Source organism: Nerophis lumbriciformis, linkage group LG01, assembly GCF_033978685.3.
Source record: "Nerophis lumbriciformis linkage group LG01, RoL_Nlum_v2.1, whole genome shotgun sequence".
Classification (NCBI taxonomy): Eukaryota; Metazoa; Chordata; class Actinopteri; order Syngnathiformes; family Syngnathidae; genus Nerophis; species Nerophis lumbriciformis.
Window position 1 is genome coordinate 41,625,038 of NC_084548.2, and position 14,080 is coordinate 41,639,117.

The 14,080-nt window shown below is 39.3% G+C and overlaps 1 protein-coding gene across 2 annotated transcripts in view; it reads left to right on the forward strand.

The window, feature by feature from the left end:
* LOC133620337 (prickle-like protein 2) overlaps positions 1-13,570 on the forward strand; it is an 87,289-nt gene extending 73,719 nt beyond the window's left edge. Inside the window, exons 3-9 of one of the 2 annotated variants that reach the window (XM_061981758.2) lie at positions 4,954-5,067; positions 6,037-6,174; positions 6,291-6,494; positions 8,867-9,053; positions 9,500-9,654; positions 9,733-10,546; positions 10,630-13,570. In XM_061981758.2, coding sequence (XP_061837742.1) covers positions 4,954-5,067; positions 6,037-6,174; positions 6,291-6,494; positions 8,867-9,053; positions 9,500-9,654; positions 9,733-10,546; positions 10,630-11,564 — 2,547 coding nt within the window. In that variant the 3' untranslated portion in view covers positions 11,565-13,570. The remainder of the gene's footprint in view (positions 1-4,953; positions 5,068-6,036; positions 6,175-6,290; positions 6,495-8,866; positions 9,054-9,499; positions 9,655-9,732; positions 10,547-10,629) is intronic. The other variant, XM_061981765.2, reaches the window with a different exon arrangement.
* The last annotated feature ends 510 nt before the right edge of the window (positions 13,571-14,080 follow it).

The window sequence follows — 14,080 nt, forward strand, 5'->3', positions numbered from 1 at the left end:
ACCATGCTGTGATGCAGTATGTCAGCAGGCTCTCATTGGATGAGCGGTAGAAGGTCAGCAGCAGGTTGGAGTCCAGGTTGTACTTCTTGAGGACTCTCCATTTTGAGTGAATTCATCTTATTCCTGAGATTAACGTGCATCCATGATTTGATTGCTAACCTTGTCAGTGTTGCCAAGTTACGTCAACACTAGTTTAAATGTTTTGTCATCTCATTTCCGCACAAAATTAACACTAAAAGAAAGTTGAGATAGCTGTGAGAGTTTTTGTTTTTTTGTTCAAAGTGAGTACTAACAGTTACACAACACAAGGACCACACCTGATCATACTCGACCATCACTCAACATTAGGGACGGGAATTGATAAGATTTTTTCGGTTCCGATTCCATTTAGATTCTGCTTAACGATTTGGTTCTTTAACGTTTCTCTTATCGATTCTTATTTGGGAAAAAAAATAAGATAAAGATGGATTTGCATCAATTTTGCTTAGTTTAGAGCTACCATGACCTTACAAAGCCAACAGTGAGGTCTTAAGAAGCACATGGCAGAGGAAAAAACTTTTGAAATTAAATATTCATTTAACAAAATAAAACAAGTGGAAATTACACACAAGAATGTAATATTTCATAAAAAATGTTTAACTTTTAAGAATCTTTGTTATCTACTTAGAACATATACAGTGCAAAGGTTTGTTTAGATTTATAAGGTGAAACTAATATAATGACATGGACTCATGGCATGCAACAGGAGATGTTTCGAACCTTCTTTTGATATAATGTTGCTTACAGCTTATGACAACCTTGAATTGAAAATCTCAGAAAAGGTGGTGTACTGTAAACTTATTGACTGTAAGCCAAAGTTGTATTAAAGAGGGACATTATCACAATTTCAGAAGGATTAAAACCATTAAAAATCAGTTCCCAGTGGCTTATTTTATTTTTCGAAGTTTTTTTCTAAATTTTACCCATCACGCAATATCCCAAGAAAAGCTTCAAAGTGCCTGATTTTAACCATCGTTATATACACCCGTCCATTTTCCTGTGACGTCACACAGTGATGCCAATACAAACAAACATGGCGGATAGAACAGCAAGATATAGCGACATTAGCTCGGATTCAGACTCGGATTTCAGCGGCTTAAGCGATTCAAAAGATTACGCATGTATTGAAACGGATGGTTGTAGTGTGGAGGCAGGTAGCGAAAACAAAATTGAAGAAGAAACTGAAGCTATTGAGCCATATCGGTTTGAACCATATGCAAGCGAAACCGACGAAAACGACACAACAGCCAGCGACACGGTAGAAAGCGAGGACGAATTCGGCGATCGCCTTCTAACCAACGATTGGTATGTGTTTGTTTGGTATTAAAGGAAACTAACAACTATGAACTAGGTTTACAGCATATGAAATACATTTGGCAACAACATGCACTTTGAGAGTGCAGACAGCCCATTTCAGGCGCGCTAAGAACATATATTTTTCCACGATTTCAGCACTCAGGTTAACCATACCTAAATAGACACAAAATACTGCATTACACAAGACTGAATGTACTCGAATGATTGAAAAAAATAAATGTTTTTTAGCTAAATTATTGGTAAACACAGTTTATGTATAATAATTTACGTAAAACCGCGAGTAATGAATAAAGTTTTCATCAATTAATATATTCTGTAGACATACCCTTATTCGTTCTCTTTTCCTGAAAGCTGATCTGTCCAGTTTTGGAGTTGATGTCAGCATCTGCTTTGAGTGTCGCAGGATATCCACACATTCTTGCCATCTCTGTCGTAGCACAGCTTTCGTCGGTTAAGTGTGCGGAACAAACGACTGACCACTTTGTCGGCTTTCCCCACAGCCTCGTATTTTGAACAAATTTCGTCCAATTTCTTGCCACTTTCGCATTTTTGGGCCACTAGTGCAACTTGAATCCGTCCCTGTACGTGTTGTTACACCCTCCGACAACACACCGATGAAAGTAAGAAAATGGCGGATTGCTTCCCGATGTCGTGACGTCATCGCTCCGAGAGCGAATAATAGAAAGGCGTTTAATTCGCCAAAATTCACCCATTTAGAGTTCGGAAATCGGTTAAAAAAATATATGGTCTTTTTTCTGCAACATCAAGGTATATATTGACGCTTACATAGGTCTGGTGATAATGTTCCCCTTTAAATAGAGGCTTGATGTATGTCACTTTGCATGTAACGAGTTAATCACGGATTAGTTTCCCATTTGAAGTTAATGGCTGACATGAATGGACCTCTACACAATATTCTAATTTCATGAGTTCCACCTGTTTAATATAATGACGGAGAGAAAATGTGTTTGGAGAAAAAACATGCAACTTTTCTCTGACTACAATTGAACATTCACTCACCGAAGAAGCATCTACGTGGCAAATTGTTGTAAGCTTTTGACCACAAACTTAGTCACTGCTCTGTGACATTTGTCGTTCCTGGCCAAGTGGTACCTTTCCCTGCCGCGGTGAAAACTCGGGGTAGACGTGAACTGGCGCTATTACTGCCCACCTCCAAACCGGTCAGAATAAATCTCCTTGTGCTCATCTAAATGAGAAGGCATTCATTTCAATTTAACAGGTAATAGCGCTAACATTACCAGCAGTATTAGTGTCTGCTGTAATCACGTCAGATGACTGCCATTGCCTGGAATGAAATCGGCGCGGTTCATAAACCTGACATTCATTGCATGCTGTGTGTTCAAATGTTTCAGCATATTGCTCATATGTCCTCCTCTTGACGAAATAGCAACCTTGGTATTATTAAAAGTGCCGCTGTTGCAATCTTTTTTAGTAAAATGTCGACAAACGTTGGTGCGCTTTTGCCACGCTGTGTAATGACGTCATGCCCACCTGGAAGAACCGTAAAGAGAACTACTAGACAAAATGGCAAGCGATTCCAAGGAATTGATACACTGGTAACTGGTTTTTGATTCCCATCCACAGTCATTATGTATGACATTTTATTAGTTCATATGTTTAAAATATCCTATCAGGAGGATGATAGTTCATAGTGAGGCAAAACAAATTGGAGAGACTGAAAAAAGGTAGCTCAGGTGAGGTCATAAATTACTGAAATATGTATTAGCCTGTTATTACTTTTTAAACATAAGCATTTAAATGAGAGGAACTGTAATATAGCTAGGGAAGATTTATGACTACCGAGGGAGCTTTAGTGTGCTTTTCTTGGTGTTCAATACCAATGTTAAGATAGTGTTTTGTTTTCCCTTTTTTATCCAGACATAGTGTAATTGTTAGTGCATAATAAGTATTATTTATTACAAGTTTTAAGTTTTTCATTACCTTTTACTGCCGTTACTGTATGTAAAAAGCTGTACTGCAACCATATCATTTCTCCATTGCGGGATGAATAAAATGTCTATCTATTTGTAATAGATCCAGAAAGGTCAACACGTGAGGACTGATGTCAGGTAGATTTTTCTTTAAAGATGCATTTTAAATACCATAGTTCAGTATTTTTACAGTTATATAAGGTTCTGTGTCAGGTTATGATGTTCTAGTTATCTGTCAGGTTTCTGATATGTCCCCCAAAATGTTAAACTCAAACCTTATGCCCTTGGCCGTGGGGATGGTGTAAAACGCTGCTTTTGCTCCGTTCTAAATCTGAGCAAAGGTTTGTGTGTACTAAAACATGTGCAAAACTGATTGCGCACGCAAAGCTGATCTACCAGGCTTGTGCGCAGACCACTGTGTCTCTTACAGGAGCAAAATAAAGAGCACTGTCTTTTGCACTTGTTATCAATTGCGCACGCAGTCTTAGTAGATCACCTGCAACATGCCCACTAATAGTACACACAATTTTATAGTTGTTATATGCTGCTTAGCACGTGTTATTTGGATCTTAGTAGATCAGTCCCTTATTAGTTTGCTGTTCCAATTCTTCACGCACGACTAGAACAACTTTTATAGCTACAACTATAAAAAAATAAATAAATAAAACTTCTGTATGCGTTCTGTCCGCAAGACAGCTTTTTTCTAAACAAGAAATATGGTCAGGTTTTAACTGTGCGAGATCTCATGACACAAATGTATTATTAAGCATGTATATTTTAATAGAACATTTTCATTACAGTTTACAGGCTACAAAAGCTCCTCTTTTGGCTGCAGTGTGACATACACGCTCAGTAAGAAAAATATATATCTTTTAAAAATTGGTTTTCGAATATAATTCGATTTTTTCCAGCTCCCCTAGTGAACATGTTTGATTATTGGATGCATTATCATAATTGTGCTGTGCATCCCAGACATCACACTGAGCTGCCACAGTCGCAATCCCTGGTGGCCACTTTATTGTAATAGAGTGTGGAAAAGGGCTGCAGCCTCTCGATCTCCAAAACACATCAACAGTTGTACCATTCATGAGGTTTTCTGCCAGTAGGCCACTGATGTCCTCCCGCCAACCACAAACATTCATGATATTCTAATTAGACACTCCAAATTGTCCATAGGTGTGAATGTAAGTGTGAATGTTTGTTTGTCTCTACGTATTCTGTAACTGACACCTCTCACTCAGCTGCGATCCCAATCAGGATTAGCAAAAAAAAAAACATGAATGAAAAAGTTGTACATGATCAGGTTTCAAATGTATCTCTTCCTCATTTTTGGTGTCACAAGATTCATTGGCATAGAATAAGATACATTAAAATGTTTACAATATTCTCTACTACCAAGGATTGTGCTGCAAGATGGGTTTTTTTCACTTTATTCCTGTAAATCACCATATTGTAGAGAAAAAGTATATTGTTACTTATATCTTTCTAATAGAAATACACTGTACAAGTATAGAACCCAACATTTAGAGGTGTTTTTTTTCTTGTTACCATATGTTCCCATGATTGATTACATTTTACGAAAACCGGGACAATAGGGATCACTGCACAACTGGATGTAAGAGCTGCATGTTCTCTTGTCTGCCAGGTGCATCAGTATTACAACTCCTTACCTGAAGAGAAGGTCCCATACATGAACAGCGCTGGTGAGAAATATCGAATCAAACAACTGCTTCATCAGCTGCCACCACATGACAATGAGGTAATGAGTTTGAGTTTATTTCGAACCTGCATGCATACAACATGATAAGGAGTAGGAAGAAGCAGAGCTTATTTAATCCTACCCCTTTTCCTTTACATAGCAGTTGCTAAAACTTTTTTGTTCACTTCCTGTTCTCAATTTATTCACAATATACTCCATAAGTAATAATACAAATAAATAAATGATAAAAGGTGAAGTAAGTTATATTTTATAGGGTGAGATGAGTAAGATTATCTAGAAAATGAATGGATGGATGAGATAAATTCAGAATGTTTATCATGGTTCTTCTTCTTTGTACTTTGTAAACACTTTAAATTTGAAGAGTTTCTTGAAGTGGATTATATTAGTACATTGTTTGATTTATTTGCTTAATCCATTCCATAATTTAATTCCACATACAGATATACTGAAGGTCTTAAATGTTGTACGTGCATACAAATGTTTTAAATTACATTTTTCTCTAAGATTATATTTCTCCTCTTTTGTTGAGAAGAATTGTTGTATATTCTTGGGTAGCAGATTATAGTTTGCTTTGTGTATAATTGTAGCTGTTTAAAAATTCACTATGTCGTGGAATTTCAGTATTTTTGATTCAATGAATAAAGGCTTTGTATGTTCTCTATATCCAACATTATGTATTATTCTAACTGATCTTTTTTGTAACACCGTTAATGAATGAAGTGTAGTGTAGTGTAGTTATTTCCCCATATTTCTACACAGTAACTCAGATATAATAACACTAGCGAGCAGTAGAGAATATGAAGTGATTTTTGGTCTAGAACATGTTTTGCTTTATTCATTATTACATGTATCTTGTTACTTTATGTTGTATATTTTTTACATGAGATTTCCAGTACCATAATGCATATGGTAGTGAAAAAAATAAATCGTAATTTGCTATGGCTTGATATGGCTTTAATGCACACATTGTGGCCATATCTTGGATTTATGTTGAAATGTGTTGTGCAGGTGCGTTATTGTAACTCCTTGGATGAGGAGGAGAAAAGAGAGCTGAAGTTGTTCAGCAACCAACGCAAGAAGGACAACTTGGGCAGAGGCAACGTCCGTCCTTTCCCACTGACCGTCAATGGGGCCGTCTGTGATAAGGTATCATCAAATCATATCAGCGCTGAAAATGTCCCCTTTAAATCTCTCAATAGATATGCAAAACTATTAACAAAGTCTCTCCTCACTTTTTAACCATTACCTTCCTCCCCTTACAGTGTGGCGGCCAGATAAACGGAGGGGACATTGTGGTGTTTGCGGCCAGGGCGGTTCATGGAAAATGGTGGCACCCTAATTGCTTTGTGTGCTGCATGTGCGAGGAAATGTTGGTGGATCTGATCTACTTCTACCAGGATGGCAAGCTCTACTGTGGCCGGCACCATGCAGAGAGAATGAAACCCCGCTGCTGTGCATGTGATGAGGTGTGCCTCTGTGGGTGTGGAGCCTTTTACTGTTGGGAATGGCTGAACGTTTGCTAACCCAGATACTTGGAACTGTTTGGAACTGGTCTGGTGTGAAAACATATCTCAGTGTTCTTGCCATGCCTCAAAAAAATCTGCTTGTTGATTTTCTGTAACGAGCCGGCAAGTCGCGACAACAAATTGTCCATGTTTCGCTAATTGACATTTGTATTTCATTTGAATGAACATGTAATATAATTACAATTAAAATACAATACAAAAAGGCTAAATTATGAACAAAAGGGGTGCCGATGATGATGCCATGGGTGGGGATGGGAATTGATAAATATCTGCTAACAGTTTGGTTCTTTGTCGATTCTCTTATCGATTCTTATTTGGATAAAAGGATAGCAAAAAAGTTGATTGGCATCAACTTTGTTCAGTTAACCAAAAAAAAACCCAAGTATACAATCAATGAGGTCTTAAAGGGAAACTGCAATGTTCTATGTCTATCGTTCACAATCATTAGGAAAGACATGACAATGTTTTTTTTTTTCATGCATTCAAAATATTAAATAAATGCAATCAAATTACAATGAAGCCTATTGGAGCCGTTAAATTCTGCCTATAAAGCCCCTAAAAAAACATCCAAACACCTCCATTGAGGTTTTATATACATGATGTACGTTTATATGTAATGTAGCAACGGGCACATTCATAATAACATGTAATATTTACGTATTTTGATCATTTTAAACATATGGGGGAGGGAACAAGCGCTTTTCAGTTCCAGTGTCCTACATGGCTGTAAAAGTGTCCCTACTTGTCAGATTATCTCCTCAGCCATCTACTGTCCAGGTGAGATGCTTGATTTATGATCTACAATAAACTTACAGGGAGCAAGGAAGCAGCAAACCACTCGAGTATGTAAACATAGGGAGACACGGATATGATCACGGCGACCGAGGTGACTCACGGCACCTCTATAAATAGTTTGTCTGCATTAGCACTTATAATAACAATATCACTAATACTTGGTTAATATTCAAAGTCACAAAATGTAAATTGAGTATTGTTGGCGCAAATTTATTGGATTTTATGGGCGGAAACGTGGAGCTCCCATTGGGTCCGCTGTAAGCGCACTTTTATTTACGTTTATTTAATATTTAGAATGCTTTTTTTTTTTAATCCATCCGTCGTCATGTCTTTCATAATGATTGTGAGCGATAGGCCAAATTCCAAAAAAGTGCAGTTCCCCCAAAGACCAGAAAATAATATTTTGTTTTGAAACCAACTCAAATAAATATTCTATTGTGGTGGTAAACAAAATACAACACAAATTATTCTGTGACAAATGACAATTACAGAAAAATGTTTTGTAACATGTTTAACATTTTTAAAATAGAAATGAAAAAGTATTATTTAAAAAAAAAAAAAATTGTATATGTATATAAGTCAAATAAAATTGCAATTTTTCAGTCATCAACTCTGAGAATTAATCATTATTTTGCAGAAAATTGAGCCTATCTGCTTTTTGTAGGAAGCATACGCGATATTTTTGACTAATCACAATGTCTCCAGCTGTGGAGAACACCTTTTAAGGAAAAAGGCTTGCAGACTGCCGGTCAGACGCTGTCTCGTCATGTGATGCATGAGAAACATTAATTTCACGTTTGTATAATAATATATATATATATATATATATATATATATATATATATATATATATATATATATATATATATATATATATATATATATATATATGTACTGTATATATATATATATATATATATATATATATATATATATATATATATATATATATATATATATATATATATTTATATATGCTATTATTAATGTAATATTTTTATTAATAATAGCATGTTTTAACATGAAGGCAGTGTTAGTTATTAGTTACCTGCAGTATAAATAGCAGACCTGCAAACCCGAGAGGGACAAACAGTAGAAAATGGATGGATGCTGGGGGTGATTCACTTCTGTCTCAGGGGGAATCGAAATCGCGTCATTCATTCAACTTTATCACATACTGTGTCTGCTAATGTTTTTGGTTGTATTTTCCCAATTTGATCAAATATCTATCTTAAGTATTGCAGGTTGCCCTGTTGTCTTCCTTTTCGTGAATAATTCTAACGTTTGTTCTGCTGAGCGGTGCTGTGCTAGGTGACGTCATGCGTACCCACAGATATCAATAAGGGAATCGTTAACAAAACGGTCTAATGATTCCCAGGGATTGAAACCCTGGGAGCCGGTTCTCAACATGAACCAGTTATCGATTCCCATCCCTAGCCATGGGGTTCTCTAAACTAAATGAGCAATATTGTGTCACCTATATTTTGTCTGTTGAATTGAATGTCTTGTTCAAACAGATCATCTTTGCTGATGAGTGCACGGAGGCGGAGGGCAGACACTGGCACATGAAGCACTTCTGTTGCTACGAGTGCGAGACCACCCTCGGTGGACAGCGCTACATCATGAAGGACGGACGTCCACATTGTTGCAACTGCTTTGAGTCCCTTTATGCAGAGTACTGTGATGCATGCGGAGAACATATAGGTGAGGAAATGTTGCATAATCTGGTACCGACACACAAGCATTCATTTCTCACATTCGGGCCACAGAAAAACCTCTAAAAGGCATTTATTGCAAGAGTTGGTATTATCGGCCTAGACGTTGTATAACACAGCTGTGGAAAGGCGGAGTCAGTGCAGTGAGATGTAGATAGTTATTATTATCCCCAGCGCGTTTGACAGGATGGCCCCATCTTTTATCCAGATGGGATCTGTGAAAGATGATTGCTTCCTCCTTGAGAATTTATTCGTCCTGTCCCATAAATTGTACAATAATGAAAAATGTTTTTGTTTTAGGTATAAAAATATTCCAGTAATAAAATTATTTTTTGACAAATACATAATGGCAGTCTTAAAATCGTCAGCATTACCACATGTAAGACTTTGAAGCTCAAACGCTAACTTCGATTTGTATCCATGTTTTCTATGAAGGTATCGACCAAGGCCAAATGACGTATGATGGACAGCACTGGCACGCAACTGAAGAATGTTTTTGTTGTGCCCATTGCAAACGTTCTCTGCTTGGCCGTCCCTTCCTACCAAAGCAGGGACAGATCTTCTGCTCACGCTCCTGCAGCGCTGGACAGGTAATTGACCAATTTAATTAGTCAACATTTTCAATTTGATATCACAGCAGTTGCTAATGGTTTTGTTTTTTAAATCAGGATCCAAATGAGTCAGATTCCTCAGACTCAGCTTTCCAGAGTGCCCGCTCCCGTGAGTCCCGCCACAGCACTAAGATTGGTAAAAAGGAGCGCAGGAGCGCCGAGCAGGAACGAAAGAGTGCAGAAGCCCGCCAGTCCACTGCTCCCCCCAAGCCTGACCGTCTGTCGGCTGAAATTGATCCCCTGTCAGTTCAGATGGACCGTTTAAGCGTATCAGCCAGCCAGACCCCAAGCAGGACACCGAACCGCACCCCCAGCCGTACTCCCAGTCGCACACCAAGTCGCGCTCCAAGTCTAAACCAGGTGTGGATGAGTCGAGATGACCCTTACGTCGCTGCTGCTTTTGAGGGCCCCCAGCGGGAATCCTCTCCCACCCCTCCATCTATTCATCTTTTGGGTCAGTGTAATGCCAGACAGGGCTACAATCCCAACGGAAATGTTCATCCTTCAGCCCAAAGTCCTGCCAACCCAGGAAAGAGGCCAGATTCCTGGGGAAAAGAACAAGGCAATGTTAAGAGAACACCGATGGCTGCCCTGAGGGGTCACTCCTTCAACGAAAACTGGATGCACCATAGCCAGGATGAGTTCCGGCCCAACAAGTTACGTACCCAGATGAGCTTCAATGAGATGTCAAGTCAGAACCAAGGATTCTCTGACAAGAGGAGCATTAGTATGCATGGATTTCAGAGAGACAGGAGGCCTCCTCTCACCAGGAGGAACCCCATCAATGCCATGAGCTTCAACGAGCCGCTGACTCCACTAGAGCAGACACCTCGTGGCTCTATGGACTCTCTCACCGTGTCAAATGCTATGGGTAAAGAGTTATCTTATACATTGTATACAGTCTATCATCATTCAAAATAGTATGAACATGTAACATGTCTTTTATCATTTTAGCAGGCAATTCCCTGGATGGGGTCAGCAAGCGTCAGGAGCATTTGTCCAGGTTCTCCATGCCTGACTTGAGCAAGGATTCAGGTGTAAATGTGTCTGAAAAGAGCAACATGGGAACACTCAGTTCTTCAGTCCAGTTCCATAGCACAGAGTCTCTGTCCTCTTCTCGCCCCTTTAACAACAACATGTACACCCCACACAGAGTGGGCTATCCACTGCAGTACTGGGATGGCCCGCAGCCACTGAGTTTTGATGGCAAAGCTCGTGCTGGTGTGATGGGCAGCAGCGGGAACTTGCGGATGGCTCCCATGAGTGATAGAATGCCCCGTCGGCAGGAACTTGTTTCCCAGAAACAACAGCCTCAACCGAGACATCGCAAACACCATCGTGGAAATGGGCAACATCGCAGCACCCGCCACCACAAACGCTCCCGTCGTTCTCGCTCCGATAACGCCCTGCATCTGGTCGCTGACCGCCCTACTCAAATGGCGGAGCTGCCGTTCCATCGTGTCCAAGAGGATTACGATCGCTTCCCCTCTGGTCAAGCTGCCAGGGAGTTGTTTGGTCAGGATCCAGGCGGACACCGACAGCAACCCCACCGGCCTTGTCCTCGCACCACATCTGATCTCACCCTACAAAATGCTGGCTGGCAGCCTGCTGGGGTGGGTGGGCCATGTTGGGGTGATGGGTACATGGAAGCGGCCGACCCATGGTGCTCCAGCTGTTCCTCTTCTTCTGAATCGGAGGAAAATGAGGGTTACTTCATGGGTGAACCTATCCCTCGACCTGTGCAGCTGTGCTACATCAACAACGAGGAGCTACGTCATCGTTACAGCCCCTCGGGAATGGCTGGACATCCTGGACCTCTGCACAGACCCATTCATGGTCAGCTGCACGCTCGCCAGAGGAGGAAGAGCAAGAACTGCATAATTTCATAAATATAGAAATAAATAATGGTGGGGGTGGGTAGAAGAGTGAAGGAGAGCCAGGTAAGGAGATAACATAAGCATAAGAGAGGAGAAGCAAAGAGAGTGGGAAGTAGAGTGTGTGATAGTGTCAGATAATAGTGTGTGTTGGGGTGGACCAAAAGAGACATTGGGCCTATGTTTCATGCTGTGAGGTTACACAACTCGAGTTGTGTTTGTGTACACCTACACACAATGATCTGACTACAGGAGGAAGAAGCTGGGTTGTCTTACACAATAGAAAACAAAAGCAATGTTTACAAGGATGGACACCAACCTGCTGATGGTACACAGAAAAGCACTGCTGAAAGTGACACAACTAAAAATTCATGTGGTCAAGGTAAATACCAAGATGTTAGTGCATGTCCGTGTGTGTGTCCATGTTCCATGGAGATTGAACGATTCTGTCCAAAAAGGAGCTCCAGTGGTGTCAGAGGTCTACGGCTTTGACATCACACGTATCAGTGCGGACAGTCCAGAAGTTGTCGGGATAGAGAAAGCTACGTGCTAGATTCCAAGCTGTATCGCTGTTTTACCTCAGTGGAATCCAAATGCTGCTGGAATATAGTGTTGGCTTGCTAGCCCTGTTGGCACCTTGTACAAATAGTCTGTTGAACCTTGTGCTTTACATAGCCAACTTCTCATGCTTTACCAAGGACAGAGAGTAGGAGCCTCTGCTCCTTGACCATTCAGGCACAGTAACGTAAGGTATGGTCCCGTTTTCTCTTCTGCAACATGCTTTGTTTTTTGATGACATCTTAATAGACACATATGAGTATAATCCTATCAATAGAGAATTAATAACGCAATAATGCAAATAATAATCATATTGAAATATAAAGATAATATCTATTAAAAGTATATATAATAATACATATTAAAGCAATGGATTTAGTAGTATGCAAATGTCATGTACATATGGTCTTAAATATCTATATATTTTGTAACTAAAGAATCATTATTTGTAAAATACATGTAGAGATAGGGATTCTTGCATGTCATTTGTTGTTGTCACATAATTAAAAAATAAAATGTACTTATATGAACAACCAGTAACTGAACGTGTGTTAGTCATGACTCACCTCGGACCATCAATGAAAATCAATAAGGTTCTCTGACATATATCAATGTGAAATGTGTATTGATTTGACCTTTGGCTAAATCATCTTGTCATCAGTTAAAATCAAAAGTGATCTTGCTGCTTTAATTTTGAGAAGTATTCATTAAAATGTGTAACTTTTCCCTCTCTTTTTAAGTAGGTAATTTGTTAAGTTATTGTACAACTGACTGATGTGCAAAAAACATTCCCTTCTCATTTTCACACACAATGTCAAACATTGTAACATTGTATAGAAGGGTTCTGATTTTTCTACATTTCCGACAATGCAGTGCCGTTGGCCATATTAGAAGGCTTCATTTGTATCACGCCCTTTTGTTGCTGATCATTCAACGAGTGATACTAAAAATGCAGAGGATGTGTGCGATTGTCAACTGCACCAATCGAGTAGGGAGAGATATTACTAGCTTTTATCACATTCCTAAGCGTATTTCTGGACAGACGAAAGCGGCTGAAAAGAAGAGTTAACGGTTAAGGCCAGCATGGGTTGCTGCAATCAACCGAGATGTGACGTGCTGACGACTTTGTGTTTGTTAGGATCATTTCAGGTAATTAAGAAAAAAATGTAAGTAAAAAATTAATCCAAAATAAATAACAGACCCATTTTGTATTGACTTGATGTGCTTGGTCGACGAACTTTGATAATAATTGCATTGATACAAATGGTACTCTTCTTATCTGGACTATAGTCTCCACATAAAACAAAAGTGAAGCTACATGAGAACAAAGTTCTCCCAATCCTGCCCTACAGTCAATGTGCTGAGATGACCTTAGATTAGTTATCCATGATTATCCCGCATGTCGAACTTGGGTCGTATCATTTCTGAGAGTGCATTACTCTCGGCTGGCTTGATGACATGATGTCCACTGGGTTTTAGAGATAAACATAAACCTTATGAACCCATCTGCAAACAAAGTGGTCAAATCTCTTTAAACTGTTATCATTTTGAAAGTCCTTCAAGGTGTAAAATGGGCTGTGTTGAAAAATTAGGTAGTTCACAAAGTCCGGGTAAGAGACATCGAGGAAGATGTCGTGCATGGTCTCTGCTCCACTCAGACTTGTCCATCTTGTACGGATAATGGTATCCAATTACAGCTGTTTGCTCCTTTTAACGACAAAGGCACTTCTTATCTAATGACTCACAGTATTTCTCCATCGTATTACAGCCGGTGCAATGTTATTTTCTACTGAATAGTTCGGAAATATTATGTGTAACACTATTGTGATTCTGGCCCTGTCTATAGTTCAAACATGCAATAACCCCTTGAGCCATTAATAGCAGGTACTGTTTGTGAGCTCAATACATGTTGAAAAAAAGCATACAGGTGCATAAAAAATGAAAACATCATAAAAAAACGTCAATACTCTTTG